At 39.4% G+C, this 17,472-nt stretch overlaps 1 protein-coding gene across 1 annotated transcript in view; it reads left to right on the top strand.

Annotated features, from left to right (window-relative positions):
• KAT2B (lysine acetyltransferase 2B) overlaps positions 1 to 17,472 on the top strand; it is a 40,438-nt gene that overhangs the window by 13,488 nt on the left and 9,478 nt on the right. Inside the window, exons 4-13 of the mRNA XM_057381667.1 lie at positions 736 to 881; positions 1,380 to 1,469; positions 3,117 to 3,298; positions 5,559 to 5,750; positions 8,178 to 8,284; positions 8,868 to 8,993; positions 10,478 to 10,614; positions 12,036 to 12,244; positions 14,181 to 14,307; positions 16,547 to 16,657. Of these exons, the coding sequence (XP_057237650.1) occupies positions 736 to 881; positions 1,380 to 1,469; positions 3,117 to 3,298; positions 5,559 to 5,750; positions 8,178 to 8,284; positions 8,868 to 8,993; positions 10,478 to 10,614; positions 12,036 to 12,244; positions 14,181 to 14,307; positions 16,547 to 16,657 (1,427 nt within the window). The remainder of the gene's footprint in view (positions 1 to 735; positions 882 to 1,379; positions 1,470 to 3,116; positions 3,299 to 5,558; positions 5,751 to 8,177; positions 8,285 to 8,867; positions 8,994 to 10,477; positions 10,615 to 12,035; positions 12,245 to 14,180; positions 14,308 to 16,546; positions 16,658 to 17,472) is intronic.

Here is a 17,472-nt window from a genome sequence, read left to right as displayed (position 1 = left end):
GTCAGTTGTTCAAACCAGCCTGAAATTAATGTCCCGCTTTACAAGGGCAAACCTCAAGCTTTTGAAAATTACAATTGTGGAACTGTATTTACCTTTGGGGATGATAAAAGGCAGTTTGTCACTTGGAAATTGCCATGTGTGTGAATTTCCGAGCAGATGAGCATACACAGAGTGCAAAATCTCTGTTAATGTAGTGTCTACAATATCTTCCATGATATGGAAGTAAGAGACTTAGCCAATAATGTCCAGTTTAAAACCAAAAGACATTTTTTGGGGGCTGGGGTTTTTTTACTTTTCACAAAATAAGGTGCTACTTACATATGGATTCCATAGTTTATGGGAATTATGGATTTATTTTCTTAAGAAACCTGGTCTGAAAGGCATGCCCTAGGACAAGTATATACATAGTTAGTTATATAGTACTATATATATATATATATATATATATTCATACAAGCAGGATTTGTGTAGTCTGCCTCAAGTGTTAACAGATGATGTGATTCCAGCCAGCTGTCATTCCTCTGCTCTGGAAGTTACCACCTTTGGACAGCCTTTCCAAACTGCTCTGATGTGACACAGGTTTCAGCTACCTCTGATAAGATGTTCTGYTTAAATAGGTTATTACAGGATCAGTGCTTGCACATTTAAGGCTCAGTTTGAGATCTCCTGGGCTGTAGTTGTGCTGTGGGTTCTCTCCGTAGGCTCTTTACAAGTTTGGGTTTTTATTTTGTTTAGCTGCTCAYGTTTCTCACCTGGAGAATGTGTCTGAAGAAGAAATGAATAGGCTCCTGGGGATTGTATTGGATGTGGAATATCTCTTCACCTGTGTCCACAAGGAAGAAGACGCAGACACCAAGCAAGTTTATTTCTACYTGTTCAAAGTAAGCTGAATTTGTGGAGTATCTTCTCAGATTTTTCATTCTCTCACACATGAGCAAATTTCACTGTCCCTTGTCCATGGATTGACTTTATYTGCTGAGACAGTTTCTCTGGGGTGATACTCTACTGAGTCACTGCTGACTGGACACTTTGGTACCTGCAATGTCCTGATTCTTATTCCAAAAGTCGTCCAGATGATTGAGGAACTGACCCTGACTCCCATCTATAAATCTCTGCAGCCTTCTTCACTGACACACCAGGAAAAGTCAGGTGACATGAGTGGTAACTTAGCTGCCTGCATCTCCTCGGAGAAGCCTCTTGAACACATTTCAGAGCAGGTGATTTCACAGTGGAGTTTAGTAATTACAAATTCAGGTGATTAAAAAGCAGATGTATTGCCAGAAGAATTTCAACACTGCTCACAATGCTCTGTACCCTTGTGTCTTCCACTGACTCTATGAAGATATACTAATTTTTAAAAATTTRTGTATTTTAAACAGCTTTTGAGGAAGTGCATTTTGCAGATGGGAAAACCTGTWGTAGAAGGATCTTTGGAAAGTCCCCCATTTGAGAAACCTAGCATTGAACAGGTAAAGAGTCAAAATGTGGGTTTYGTTGGTGTGTGGTGAATTTTTTGTTGTTGTTTATTTATGCATTTATTTATGTATTTATTTTTAAATTTTACTTTGTTGGAGGTTTGGAGGCTTTGTTTTGGGATTTTTTTGTGGTTTATTTTTCTTTCTGCAAATGTAGGCACTGGTTTTGAAAACAGGGCATTTGAGGCACTTTGCAGGTGTTTCTGTKTTCTGCTTAGGACAAAATAGGGACTATAGGAGATTGCTGCTGCTTCTCCTTTTAGCGTCGTACAATAGTTTCATTATTTGACTTCTCTCATCATTCGTCTTATGCTTTAATGAAACTGACTTTTTTGTGGGTTTAGAGAATTAACTTGAAATGCTACTTTTATGTGGRCAGTTCTAATCTTTCTTTGTTTCAAGTGATGAAAAATGCTGTTGAAGTTTTGAAATCCAATATTAAAATGACACTTGCCTTCTGTATATCAAGAAAAATGTTACACTCCAATTCAGTGAGATCATAGCCTTCTCTTTCAAAGGGTACCCAAGAAAAAAACAAAGCTGAAACCAAAGAATAATTGAGGCTTTTGTAACTCTCAGTAGATAAAGAACATATGACAAATTCAGTTTTTGGTTAAGCAAGCTCCTAAGAATGCACTCTTGGCAGACAAGTGGGCCCATTAACTCCAGTGAGACTATGCAGAGGCTCACATACCTCACTGAAACAGGAGCTCGATGTTTTCCCATCAGTGCATGAATGGATGCTCTATTGTTAAACAGGAYATTTCAAATGTGAAGACTGCTGTGTGCAGTAATTATTTCTTTGCTACTCTCACTTCTTATCATTTAGGAAGATCAWACCACTTTATTGATGAGTTGCTGAGAAGTCTTCACTTTAGGTTCTTCTTTAGTTTGAGTGTAAACAAAGTGTACATAATCTCCATAGGTTCATAATCCTTAAAATACACTATTAAAAAGGTTTTGTACAATGCAATTTTTTATCAGATTCTTCATAATGTTSAAGTTGCTTAAGAAGCATAGAGATTAAAGGGTAATCCTTACAGCTTATTTTGAAATAACATTACTTTAGAAAAGGCCATAATTTCAGTTCTGTTTTTAGCAGCTCAGCAACTCAATCAAACGAAATTATTTGCTAAGCACTAGTATTGTAATGGATTTATTCAATATATGTTGCAGCACTTTTAGTCACCCTTTTTAATCATGCTCAGTAGACTTTTCTTCAAACTGGACAGTATCCAAAGTGCACTGAGGAAACATGATTATAAATTATTATCACTTCTTGAAGAAATAATGCAATTTGTAGACACAAACTTAAGTAAAAGTCCATAAGCCCTAATCTGTTACTGAAAAGTAGCTGGAGAGTTTTGTAGGTGATACTTGATTTACATATAGATGAAAGCCTGCCAGAACTTTCTCTGTTCACTGACTTTGAGAAGGAAGGAATGAAGGAAAGAAAGGAATTTTTGTCTCTTCCCTTTTTTTGTCAGCTGCTGACAGTAGGTTAAAAATACCTGGATGCACCTACTGCTGTGTATACAGGTACCAGCCAAATTCATAATAAACATAAAACGAGGAATGTATGAGGATGCTCCTACAAAAATTATGGCTAAATTCTTAAACAGAATTTTCTTACTTTTTAAGGGTGTGAATAATTTCGTGCAGTACAAATTTAGCCACTTACCCTCGAAGGAAAGGCAAACAATAGTGGAACTGGCTAAAATGTTTCTGAACCGCATTAACTACTGGCACCTGGAGACACCTTCTCAGCGAAGACTCAGATCACCCAACGATGATATTGCAGGGTATAAAGTGAATTATACCAGGTAACGCTGCTTTTGCTTTTTACGAGTCTCCCTTACAAATAGGGCAAGTACAAACTTCTGGAATACACCAGTACCTTTATGCCATAGATGTACCTTTGAATTGTTGCAGCCATGGATTTAACATGAGAATCTGAGAGTTTTGGTGAGACTGKATGAGTTTCACATGTGTTCTTGTGTCGTGAGACGTGATTTATCAGCCAAGAACAGGGAGTAGAGGCTGGAACACTTGCATACAACTATGCTTTTGCAAGTTCTGTGTTTGTAAAATTGCTCTCAGTCTTCCTAAGACATGAGCCTCCTGTAAGATCCCTATTTAGTATTTAACTTAAAATAGAAAAAGAGAGAAGATAACGTTTAGCATTGTAAAGCATTACTGTTTGAAACTAAATCACAGAGGAGCTGAAAAATCAAACTAATTTTGTGAGTGCTTGAATGCTAAATGAGGAACAGGTACTGCTGGGTTCCCTACAATTATAGCTCTCATTATGACCTTTTAACACGTTGTTAGAATTCAAAGGAGTAACTTAGTCACTGAAGGAAGAAGAGCTAGGATAAAAAGCAATGTCTCTCTTCATGTTCGTTTTGTCCCAAGGGTAGTGCAGTGCCTTTTTCAGTGAGCACAGTGAGAGCAGTTCAGGGTCCTGCCGGTGTGGTCTGCAGAGAGCCAACCTCTGTCACTGCCCCGTTCTTGGTGGCCAGAGGGACATCTCTGGCGGCCGAGGGTGAGCACCACCTTCTGGCTGCTTTCCTGGTGGCACAGCTCATCTCCCTGGAGAACAGCAAACCCTGGTGTGAGCTGGGAYTCTGGCTAGTGACAGAGCAGACTGTGCTGTGTCTGTGTCACCTCCAATAACTGGCATAAAGGACAATTATAAACCATGGTGCTCCTAAAACCTTGTTTGGTGGGTGTTTGACCCCCGTTTGTGATAACAGTTAACAGGAGTTAACTCTTATTAGGAAGCACAGCTAATTGGTTCTCTTTGGTGGCTTTTGTTGTTAATAATTTTGTCACTTGTGTTGTCTCAAGCCATCCTGCCCACAGTTCCTAAGGTCCCCCTGACCCTAAGTGCTCTTCCCATCAGATCTAAGCTGTCATCAAGAGCTTCTCTCCTCTGTGTTGTCTGAGGCATTGCTCTGGGTGCTGCTCTGCACCATGTGCACACGGGAATTTTTGCAGCCACCAGCTCATTTGAAAACCTGAGGATTTGAATGAAACTGTATCAGAGTTTCACATGCCTTCTTGTGTTTTGAGAGCTGTGCTTTATCAGCCAAGAACAGGGWGGAGAAACCTGTGAACAGCTCTATCTCACAGCTCTTTTGCAACTCATGTTTGCAAAGATTAAGGTGCAAGAATTTGGAAGAACGTTTTGAGACAGATTGTACTTTGGGTCTGGATGAGGAAACTCGTGCAGGATCCAGCACAGAATGTTTGCATCTAATTCCTGATATTTTCATTGCTGGAGCTTTCATAATGTTTGTGGTCTGATGCTGCTAAAGCTTCGGTGATACCGCTGACTGTTCATTTACACACGGATATCAAAATATTGTGTATAAAATTGCCAGATATTGTGACCTACATAGGCAGGTTATCCTGCCTATCCTGAATTATCTCTTCAGTACCATAATCCGTTTTCCCAGAAAAGAAACATGCCATGCTGTAATTTCCATAGAAATGCAAAACTCATTGGAGATACTGGCAATGAAAGCGTAACAAGTCAGAATATAATGGGAAGAAACCAACTAGTGGAAGACCAGGAGTCCAGTTGGATTGGAATGGAGCTAGTTAAAAATGTCACCCATTTGCCTTTATGTGGGGAAAGGTAGAAGTTTAGAAAGTAAAACAGGCCATGCCAAGGGTCTTTGGAGTCAGTGGCAGGAGATGGGTGAGGCTGAATGAATGAGCTATGGAGAGAATCCCTGACATCAACATGAATTTTCTGTAATCTATGATTATTGTCTGGAACAAGAACAATAGTTGTGGAACTAGAACTATAGTTCTTGTGGAACAAGAACTATAGTTTTGTAGAAACTATACTGCAGAGAAAAAGAATATATGGAAACTTAAAAGCATTTGCTTGTCATTTCCTAAAAAAAACTGGGCAATATAAATGCTGCATAACTTCTCTTCAGCCTTGTAGTGGAACTGATTTATAAGGTCATATAGCTCTCAGCTGCCTTATAAATGATGTGGGTAGTRGTTTTATTGCATTAATTCATATGCTAGATGGTTATAATTATCTGGCTTTTTTCCTCTGTACAGGTGGCTTTGTTATTGCAATGTCCCTCAGTTTTGTGACAGTCTACCTCGGTATGAAACCACCCAGGTTTTTGGTCGGACATTGCTTCGCTCTGTTTTTACTGTGATGAGACGACAACTGCTGGAGCAGGCCAGGCAAGAGAAAGACAAGCTTCCTCAAGAAAAACGAACACTAATCCTCACTCATTTTCCAAAGTAAGGGGTCACAGTGTGCCTGCATTATAAGTTAACCAGCACTTTGTTGTGGAAAGGGAGAAATTACCTGCAGCTCAAAATAATTCCTTTTTTTATTCACTGCAGCTTTCTTTGCTGGTATAACTTAGACTGGTGTCTTTTATGTACACAACTGCTTGCTGTGCTTTATCCCAGGATTTGCTTTATGAAAAGAATTATTCATCCCGATGGGAGATAGTGCTTTTTTCCTGTTAGTGGATATTGTAGGTCAATTGCTTTTGTTATCTGTAGTCCTTGGAAACACTGTTGGTCCAGACCTCCAAAAAAAATGCTYGCATCTGCTTTGGTGATGGAGCATTAAAAAAAGCGGAGTTGTTGTACAGGGCTTATAAGAATTTCAGTTTAATTCAACATTGTAATAGCAACCAATGTAGACACCCACCCCAGAAGAGATGGGTTTGTTAGAGAGGGGTCAGTATAAAACTGCAACAATGAAYCCTAAACTCATAAATTTCATACTGTCTTTCCCAGTACTGAAATGTTGATGATGATCTGTCACAATAAAGCAGCAATAATTACATATTGGGGTATGTGGGAGAATGACTTGTCTTGAAACATGCTCAACTTTGAYATTTCTTAATTTCAAACATTTTTACCGGGGGTAAAGAGGGGTAGTGATGGTGACAGGATCATTCATTGTAATGAATTCCTGTTAAAGTAGTGTCTCACTTGGAAAATATCCTTATTTTATGAGGGTAGCTTGATTCTCCAGGTCATACCTGTCCCTCCTAACTAAAAATGAACTGAACCTACAGAAGACCTGGTGGCACTGATGTTGTCTATGCAAGCTACGGTGTTGGGCCAGAAGCTGGCTTAGAACTCAGGGGAGCTTTCCCGAGCTGAATAGAGCCAGGATTTGTTGCTTCTACTATTATTAACAGTTTATTTTGCCACWATGAAGAATGCACATTGTCTTTGGGGTAGACAGTTATGGATACAGGAATGTCTGTGTGTGTCTGGGAACAGGATCACGATTTGGCCCTGAGATAGGTATAAAGAAGGATATAACACCCCAATGATGCAAGGAGCAGAAGAAATCAGTGTGCAAATGCCCCTATTTTCACTGTCTTTTAAAGCTTTTTGCAGTAATTTGAAAAGCATTATTATTCGCTGCAGTTGCTTTTGATATTCTGCTGGGGAGAARAACACAAGTACCGTTTGCAGATGATCTGTGGGAAATATGAACACCATTTAAAATCTTTTGTGGGCTGTATTTGTCTGAAGCATTCCTGTGGCATTGTGCCAGAGGCCTGCAGAGGAGCTGTGTCCCAGAGCATGGAGCCTGGCACTGGCACAGGGCTCCCCTCTGTCCTGGACTGTCCTTTTGGGCAAAGGGAGCACCCACCAGATGTGTCTGTGCATTCCTAGGGATCAGTCACTAACGGGGCTGAAGGCACAGCCTCTGTGCTGCCTGTAAATGGAGYTTTGGCTAAAGTTGAATTGTCCTTGTGCTCTGTCACAAATGCTCAGGTCCCTGTTACAGACTTCTCAGCCATTATCAGTTGTGTAGAGAGCAGCAAACACTGCACATTGCTGGGGTAGGGCTGTACTATAGATACAAGAGTCAGACTTCATCCTGAAAATCCCTGTTCAAGAAAGTTGTGCTCAACAGTCCTGTTGGTTTCAGCTGAACAGTTTCTGTACGTATAGGTGACTCTAGAGAGTAGAAATGTGCCATGTCATCTTCTGGTCTGAAAACCTCTTCTAAGCATCATAGGGTAAGCAGCTGTCTTGCTGCTGAGAGGGAATTGGTAGGGTTAGGGTTAGGGAATTAGCCCTGAGAAGGTGTGCTTGCTGGAGAGTCTGATCTGTGGAATATAATAATGCTAAGAGAGGTTTAAAATCCAGCTTTTTCTGTACCTGCACCMAAGTAAGGTTAAAAATACTGTTATGCAAGCACTAACATGGAATGAAATGTTACAGAAGGACACTTAAAGGAATTCAGATATCTTCCTAAGAGCATTGTTAGTTACCCTGGGATTTTATAATGTGAAAAGCAAGTGCATCTGCAAAACACTGGTTTATCAAAACAGACATATTTTGCCATCATTGTATAACATCAGACAACTCGTAGCTTTCTTACTAGTGGAGTTTTGTTCTGTAAAAGTAGTTTGCAGCTGTCTTTTTCTGCACTTGCAAATTAGATARAGATTGCTTGTATTCAAAGGTAAGGTTTCATAAGTGAAAGTGCTCTTGTGATACTTTGTGTCTCCTTAGATTTGTGATTTTTGTGTGTGTGCTTTTTTTTTAAATAGAATTGGCCAATGGCATTTTCTTACTGACTTGGTAAATGTTTTTAATTTAAAAACATTGCAAGTGCTTATTTAGGAAAAGAACCTGTTTGGAATGATCCCATTAAGTTGATATTTTGTCTGGTTTTGTGCCTAGGTTTCTGTCTATGCTRGAAGAAGAAGTGTACAGCCAGAATTCTCCCATTTGGGATCAGGATTTCATGGTGTCTAGCTCCCGAACTGGCCAGCTGGGAATTCAGACAGGTAATTTGCATTTAGTGATGCGTAATACAAATGAAAACTGTGTGATTTAGGACTAGTGTGGGTGGTTTTTTAAAAAATATTAGAGAGAGAGAGATGTTAGTCTGTGGCCTTTTAAATGACAGTTTCATTCTCTTAACTGATGAAACAACTTCTCCCTTTATTGGGTTTGATTTGTCCAACCAGTGTTAGAGCACTGTTGAAGTGGACAGCTGAAGCTGAATGATGAGATTTTGCTTTTCAATAGACCCTGACAAAAAACCTTTTCATGAAGCTAAATGCCAGCAGGCTTGGCAGGTATGCGAAGGAAGTTTGTTTTCTTAGCTTCTGCTCAGCAGTGCGAGATAATAAGGCCTGATGTTTGCAATCCCTGTTATCCTCCTTGGGTGGAATTTAGTTTAGAAAAATACACTGAGATAAAACTTTAATGTCTCTACTTGTGGACTGGTGGCACTTGGTGTGTTGCACAGTGTTCATGGTCACCTTTTGGGGTGGTGAKTGTCCATCTTTGTGACAGTCTTTCCATCAGCACCAGAATGGGCTCYGTGACCTGATTTCTGTGTGTTTGTTTTTTATGTCATTGCAGTTATCAGTCCACCTCCTGTTGCAAGGTCTGTTGCATACAGTGCAAGTCCTTCATCTCTGGAGCAATCCAACAGTGGGAATATGAGTCCAGCATGTAAAGTTTCTTCTGCCCTTGACCCAAATTTAGGTAATTGAGAGGGAGTCTTGCCTTTTGGCTTCTGTTGATATTACCAGTAGTTGCAGGATATGGTAACCTTTGCCTTCACACTGCATGAGCAAACTTGAGGTGTTTTTGCTGGAAGATGTGCACACACATACCTTTTTCTCCACTATGGTAATGTTTAACTAAAGGAAATGGCACCTGTATTTGCAAAAAAAAAAAAAAAAATTGGTTTGTTTAAATTAAATTAAAATGGGGAAAGGTCTGCTGGTGTCCGAGGTTTTTGAAAAATACTTTTCTTGGAGTACATCGGTTTTAAGCCATGAGAAAAAGTTTCATTTAAATAATGGCAGAGTAAGGGGCCATCACATTTGGGTTTTTTAGTCTTTCAAGATACTGGAAGTGCATACATATGAGCAGTAAAGAAAACACAGACATACCAACCAGGTTACATTTAAAACCTTTATGAGTTTAAGTAAAAAAAAAACCCAAAACTTGTAAGAAAGAAAATTGGTGAATGCATAAATTCTCCTAATAAATCCTTTTTCACACACAGAATTAATGAGCCTGTCAAGAGAGGTTGTAGGTCAGAGGGATGGTCCCAAGCTTATGTAAACTGCGTCCTCAAGGAAGTAAAAAAACCAAAACCAAAGTRAATTTTTAATCTTAATGCTCACTACAGGGAAACTTAAGGCAGCTCCTAGACTGCAGTTTTCTTTGAGGTCATTTCTCAACTTGTCCTTAGAAGTGTGAATGAGTAGGGTGGTGTGTGGGATAATCCTGAGCTGGCAGCTGTCTCTCTGTTACCGTGCCTCTGCTAGTCCTTGGTGGACTTTTCTTCCATGAACTGAACCAGTTGCTTTTGCTGTACAATTCATGTGGCTCTGCAGTCAGCAGGGCAGTTAATAATTAATGTGGTGTATTTTGATTTGGAAGCCTTATATGGGTTTTYAGATATGTAAGACACATGGGACAGGATGTGCTACTTGGTTTGCAGAAAAGGTGAAAGAAATATATGATGGACACCTAATTCCAGTGAATCCTAAAGGGGGGATTTCATGTTATCCAGAAATASAYRCTGCAATTTGTGTATTGAGCACTGRCCTTCCAGACACCTGCACAGARGTTCCATGCAGAGGATTTTGAAGCAAAAAGAAAAAGCAAATAGTTTGACTGTGAATTTACAGAAGTTTAGCAAAAGGAGAGGTATATTCATCCTGCTTCATTCTAATACCTCAGTGCAAGAAGTGCACTAAGAAGTGATAAATATTTCTCACATTTCATTTATTTCTCTTTCTCCTTGTCTGTGGGAATTAAAAAAAAMACAMMAAAAAAACAAACCAAAAACCCAACTAACCAACCGAAAAAACAAAATGAGAAAACCAAAACCCAAAAAACATAGCACTCAAACTTGTCATACAAACTAAGGAATATAACATAAATGCTAGACTTCATAGTGGTAGTCTGGCACAGTTTGGTTATTTCTAATTTGTCTGAGTTTTGTTTTGTAGGGGAAAAGAGAAAAAATAATGAACCCTATTCTCTGGAGGATTCTAAAAGACCAAGGGTTGTAGGAGACATTCCTATTGAGTTAATCAACGAAGTCATGTCAACCATTACAGATCCTGCAGCAATGCTTGGGCCAGAGGTGAGATGTAGACTTGATGTTGCAAATGGTCTGTTTGTAAATGTCCTGTTTTTAGTAAATGTTCCACATGGATAGAATATGATAAGCTAAGACTCCTGTCAACAAAAACAGACTTTGAAAGAGTATGATCAGTTGAACAAAAAATGGTGAAATACATCATTATCATGAAGAATAGTTCTTTTTTTCAATTTTTTGAATGCACTGTGTACTGTTGGCAAGGAGATTTGTAAACTAGTGATAGTAAAAGCCTAGAGCTCAGGWTTTCCTGAAAGCTACTTTTGTTACAGAACAAAAACAGAATATGCTTTTTGTTGTTAACCATAGATACTGCTCATAATCATAGATACTGCTCATAAGATATGGTTAAATGGGGTTAAAAATTGCAGAATGATAGATCCAAAGTTAAAACCTGTCTGTAGTGCAGAAACTGATCTAAACAGTTATTTGCTCTGTCTTCCCCAGTTGCTCTTTTATTCGTCTGGAAGAGAAAAACAAACAGAATTGCAGAATTGTGCCATGTACAGAATTGCACTTTTTTTTTTCCCTTGGCTGGCTTTTCCTCCTTCTGTTCTCCCTGCCAGGCTATGTTTTGCCAGCAGCTCATTTGCCAAGATGTAGCTAGAAACTGCTGAAATTTTGGAACCACCTACATTCCTTATTCAAGCTATGTACTGTGACTGATCGCTCTGCATATTAMAAATGCTGTGCCAGCCTGGCTGTTGGGGCTGGCAGTGACTAGGAACCCAGCAGCCAAACTTTGCTCAGAAAAGTAAACAGTATTTGCATACAGAGATGTTTTGGCATTATAAAATGATRTTTTAAAAAATAAGTTAAATATATTTTCTGTATTAATTTAATCTGCTGTCAGATATGTGGATGCAATTGCTAGATATGTAACAGCAAATTCTGTAGGAATTAAAATCAYCTTTTTAAGCCCTTGCAGTAGTGGCAGAGATAGTGGAAAGCACTAATAAAATGAAAAAAAAAAGTGACTTTTCCTGCACCACCATTAAAATGTGTGATTTGCAGTATGTGTAGGCGAATCCACAAGTCATGCTCAAGCTCACTAAGACTAAAGAAAATATGAAGGTTTGGTGGCATAGGCTTCAACTGGATGTATGCTGTCCCTCAAGAGGTTTTGGAACTTTTTGAGTCATAACTATTGTTGTTATCTGATCTGTATCTATATGAATTCAGATAGGCCTTTATATGAATTCAGATAGGCCTTTATAGACTGTAGGGTAAACTTACATCTGGCTTATTTCATGGCGTCACTTCTGTAAAGGTGCATCACAAAGGCAATCATTGGCAGCTCTGTTGGAAAAAGAGAGTGGGTTTGATTTGTTTGTTCATTAAGGCTGTTCTCTCAGAGGATGTGAAATCCCAAAAACGTGATTTTGTTCCTCTTTTGTGTGGTACAGACCAACTTCCTCTCAGCRCACTCGGCCCGGGACGAGGCGGCGAGGCTGGAGGAGCGCAGGGGGGTGATTGAATTCCAYGTGGTCGGCAACTCCCTGAACCAGAAGCCCAACAAGAAGATCATGATGTGGCTGGTTGGTTTGCAGAACGTGTTCTCCCACCAGCTGCCTCGAATGCCGAAGGAATACATCACCCGCTTGGTCTTTGATCCGTGGGTATCCTTGGAGAGGGGGCTGGTGTGGGGGGCACAGGGAGCCTGGGAAGGGGCCAGCAGAGGTGGTGTGGAGAGCAGCTCTCCTGCTGCTGCTCTTCTGCCATCTTTTCAAGCTCTCCTGGTCAGTCCAGTTGGGCTGTACCCARTAACCATCTTGGTGGCTGTGTTAATGATGAGTGGCTTCTTATTGTTGGAYTGTGGTGGATGCCAGATTCCCATAAAACCTGCTCTGATGCTCCCCTCAGCTGGACAGTGGAGAGAAAATAAAAAGTTCTTGGATAGAGATAGGGACAGGGAGACATCACTCACYRATAAATATCRYAGGCRAAATAGACTCMACTTGGTKAAATTAGTTTAATTTTTTAGAAATCATATCAGAGTAGGATAATGAGAAAATAAAAACCATATCTTGAAGTACCTGTGTCCCATGCCTCCCCCATCTTCCCATGCTYAGCTTCACTCACGATTCTCTGCCTTCTCCCTCAAGCAGCACAGGGGAGGTGCTCTTGGGAATGGAGGCTGCAGTCAGTTCCCATGTGGTGCGTGCAGCTTCTTCCTCCACCGAGGGGAACTCGGCACGCTCTCCCTGCTCCTTCCCATGACAGACTGTTCTCCATGAKCTTCTCCAGCATGGGTCCTTCTCACAGGCTTGTGGGAAGGGATCTGTGCTGCTGCAGATYGTGAGGAGCTGTAGCCCATGGGAGGGACCCCACRYKGGAGCAGGGRAACAACTCCCCTCCCTGAGAAGGAAGCCAGGACACAGACAATGTGCTGAACTGACCATGACCCCATTCTCCAACCCCCTACACTGCTTGGGGAAGAAAGTAGAGAATCAGGAAGGGGGAGGGGTTGGGGAAGGGTAATTTTAGGAGTTGTTTAACTTCCCGTCATCCTGCTCTGATTTTGATTGGTAATAAATTCAGCTAATTTCCCCAAGTCAAGTCTGTTTGGCCTGTGGTGGTAATTGTTGAGTGATCTCTCCCTGCTCTCGTTTCAACTTGTGAGCCTTTCATTACATTTTCTCTCCCCTGTCCAGCTGAGGAGTGATAGAGCAGCTTTGGTGGACCCCTGGCATCCAGCCAGGGTGAAACCACCCCAAAAGCTCAAGCTACTGCATTGCTGCTGTCATTCCAAGAGCACAAAGCACTAAAATAAGTACAGGAAAAAGAAGAATATATGATACGTACATACAATACAACTACTCATTGGGCTTTTTGACAGGGACCCACTTCTGGCACCAACTTTTCCTCCCAAAATACATCTTCTGTAAATTAACTGTATCACTTAGATGATTTATACTGTGTGTTGAACAACTTAAAGGAAGGTGCACTGTTTKTACGCCTTGAGTATTATACTAAAATTCTTTATCTTTGACACACAGTTGCTACTGCACCTTATTACATCTTTCCTGGCAGTCAATAAAAGTGCAACAGAAATGGATATTTATTCTGGTCTTGATTCCCCTAGGAGTGGGTGATTAGAAAGAAGAAATGTCATCTCTTACTTCGTCAGCTGCATTTGAAACTGATAKCTTAGCTATGGAGAGTGCATGCAAGGAAACAGGAATCCCTTAGAAAGGACTTGCTCTCCCGTAACTCCATTAATTTCTAATTTACTCAGGATAAAATCATCCTGAGAACTGCGCAATGGCATAACTGTCAGCAATAGATTCAATGAAAGAACTGCAACTTTTATTTATTGGGCATTACCTGACTATCTCAGAGTACTTGGCAAGGCCAGGAGCTTGCTTTATGGTRTATTGAAAGCATGATATTAAAATAACAACTCTTCTGTAGATACAAAGGGCTAGCTTAGGAGGCATATACAGTTGCAGTAGCATCATGGAAAGAAGTGAATCAAGTTTCTGAAAAAAGGAAGGTTAATGGCACTTTATGTACATGAATTAAAGTGATTGTTATTTTTGTCTGCTCAGGAAACATAAAACCCTTGCATTAATAAAAGATGGCCGTGTTATCGGTGGTATCTGCTTCCGGATGTTCCCCTCCCAAGGATTTACAGAGATTGTTTTCTGTGCTGTGACTTCCAATGAGCAAGTCAAGGTAAAAAATAATTCTGTAGTACAAGAGTTTATTAAATAGATTTAAGTCCCTCTCACCTATTGCATGTGCTCCTAATTTTTTAGTTATGTTGAAAATACTGCTGAGTTGTCAGACAGAAAGGTGTCAGAGTTCGAAAGGTACAGTAATTCTGAGTATAATATGCAAAAACTAAACTAAAATGTTCAGAATCAGAATCATCATCATAATAGTAGGATTACCTATAATTAATTAATGAAATAAAGTTTTTTGTCAGCAGGGCAATAGTGGCCAGTAGTCTGCCCTTCTTGGGACTTTTCACACCTCTGTCCCCAATAGTTGTGTCTCTGTGTAGAGTAACACATTGTTGTTGTCTGAAACAAATATTGTTTGTGTGTGGCAGTAATTTGTGTTCAATCACTTTGTGTCATTGCATGAATTCAGTCTAAATGAGTTATAGTAAAAAATCAGGTATAGTTTCACGTCTCAAAGGAAGCACAGGGTCTATTTTTTGAGTTAATGTCACAATATTTTCTCAGAACTTTGAGAACTAACATTTGTGTTGAAAGAATACAGAGCACTATGAATACATTAAATTCCTTTAGCTTTTCCAGCTATTACAGATAGATCTAAGTGACCATTTGGTTCAGTATTTTGCCTTTAGATGGTGCTGTARCTTCATGATTTTCAGTTCAAGCAGCAAGAACTGAGACATGGGTTAATTAAGAGTGTGCAGCAGTTAACAKGCAGAAACTGTACACCCTGGTTTGAAAGGGTGACACAGTGGGATTGAAAGTCTGTGACAACTGTTAATACTTGGGTTATATTTAATTCTGTTCAACTCTGGTGTTAGGAACATTCCTCTACTCTTAGCAGTGGCCTTTCAGCATTCAAAGTGTTTTAGCAAATGTAAACCCTAACAGAACATGCCTGAGTTATTCCTAGCTGCACAACCCAGGTGAGACTGCCAAAGGTGTGTTGTGATTTTCTAGGAATAATCTTTCAAAATAATCGAGCAAATAATTCTRCCCCATCAGATTTCCCCTAATTTTGCATAACACATTATTTATTCTTTTATTGTTTGGGTGCCTCACTGTATCAGTTGAGTGTTTCTGAAAATTTGCCTTCCCACCTTTTTCTCTGAATAGGCTGACCCTGTCAACAGGCAATTGAGAAAAAAMCAAATATTCACACATAGATGACCTGCCTAACCTTAGGAAAAATAAATCCCTATATTTTAATTCAGTTTAAGGCTGGAGTAAAAAATACGGGAACTGTTTTTCCATACAAACGGAATTGTTTTTGTGATAGTTCAGTCCCCTGTTACAAAATAATTTTAAATTTTACCATACATGGCTTAGTTTCCTATCTGGCTTTTGCGAAATTTGGGACTATTAAATTGTAAATTAAATCAGGAGTTTGTACTTTCTAATTTATTTTTCTGGCTTTTTCACATAAGTAAAAATTTCCCAGTTTTCACAAACTAAGTAGCCAAAAGGTATCCATGTATGTTTCTTTAAATGTCCAGTTAGTCTCCATGATGAGGAAAYTGGAACATATGCAGGAACAAAACATTATTATGGGCTTTCCTGTCTACTCTAAATTTCTTCATATAACAGCAGAAGGGGATGACTGTGGCTTACTTGGTGATGGGAATGAGTGCAATCTTTTGTTAACTTTGGGGTTGAATTTAAATGGAAATCATGCTTTTGTGCAGTCAGAAGGCATAGCTATTTATTTGATTGTGGACTCAATAATTTTCTGCTCCTTATTATKGTAATTGTTCACTGTTCCCTTTTATGCTTTATGATAAGTTTAAATTATAAATCCTTTGAGGCAGAGACTGTTTTGCTACAGGTGCACTGGAATAATTTCAGTATTGCTATTGCTTTGTAGTTTTGAAGTGATGTGGCTCAGAAAGGATGCTCTGTTGTTACAGTATGCAATTTTGTTATTGATGAAATAAGTGACTYTTAATTGTTGATACCTAATTTAAAAGAGGAACAAAAAAGGTGGGCACCTTGAATTCCAACTTCCATGCTGGGTAGCAAAGATACTCTCACAAGGCTGGAAAAGGTTTGCTCTTGAGTGTGCAATACCAGGTTAATGATGAGAAAATCTTTAAGACAGGATCTGGAGAAAAGACTGCATTTTGAAAAACAATGTGTAATAACCCTCRGTGTACAGGTTCTAATATGTGCCCAGATATGTTCTTTAAGTCTCCAAAGGCTCTGTCATGGCTTTTTCCTCATGTTTCACACAGGGTTATGGGACTCACCTGATGAACCATCTGAAGGAGTACCACATCAAACACAACATTCTCAACTTTCTCACGTATGCAGATGAATATGCTATTGGCTACTTCAAAAAACAAGTAAGTTCTGTGCAAGAAATTGCTTTGTGCAAGAAGTTCAACACATAGCCTTTGTGCAAGAAGTTCAACACATAGCAGTGAGGAACTAAATAACTAGACATGACAAAGTAGCTGGATAAAATGCATAGTGCAATTTTACATGTATATTTTTTATTTGTAAAATGTGCTCTGGGTTCATCTTGTGTAATGTTACTAGATTCCAATGCATTTTACTTTGATAGAATCATCTGAATGTAGGTATATGGTATAGTCTATAATTTGTCGAATTAAAAAAATTAGTAAAATGTGGGTTGTCTTCTTGATTCATTCAGTTCTTTCACCRATTCTGTAAGAAGTGTAAAGAAGGACTAGACATACCTGTGACTGAGTAAAACTTWTGACTATGATGTTCAAGCTCAGGGAAGATGGCAATGTCTCTTCTGTCAAATAGATTTGATAAATAGATTGCTAAATAGATTTGATAGCTGTCAACTGTCTGGTCAGCAAAAATGGAGTAAGATTTTTCTCAGAGGTGTACAGCATCAGACAGTGAAGATGATCTGGATAGTGGGAAATTGCAACTAGGTGGAAAGAATTTTTTTTTCCCCTTCCTGTCCTAAGGGTGGTGAAATAATGAAAAATGTTGCMTAGGGAGGTTGTGGAATCTGTCCTTTTTGCAGTCTTCAAGACTGGTCATGGCCTTGATCAACCAGATATGATGAAACCTGTTCCAAACTGAGACAGGGCTAGATGACCTCCTCCAGTTCCTTCCAACCTGTTCTATGATTCTCTGTATAAAACTGATACAATTTACTCTTCACACATTCAAAATGAAT

This window comes from Malurus melanocephalus, unplaced genomic scaffold (genome assembly GCF_030028575.1).
Source record: "Malurus melanocephalus ecotype Western Australia unplaced genomic scaffold, MMel_1.1 scaffold_521, whole genome shotgun sequence".
Lineage (NCBI taxonomy): Eukaryota > Metazoa > Chordata > Aves > Passeriformes > Maluridae > Malurus > Malurus melanocephalus.
The sequence above is the reverse complement of the archived record's forward strand: the minus strand, read 5'-3'. Positions and strand labels throughout refer to the sequence as shown.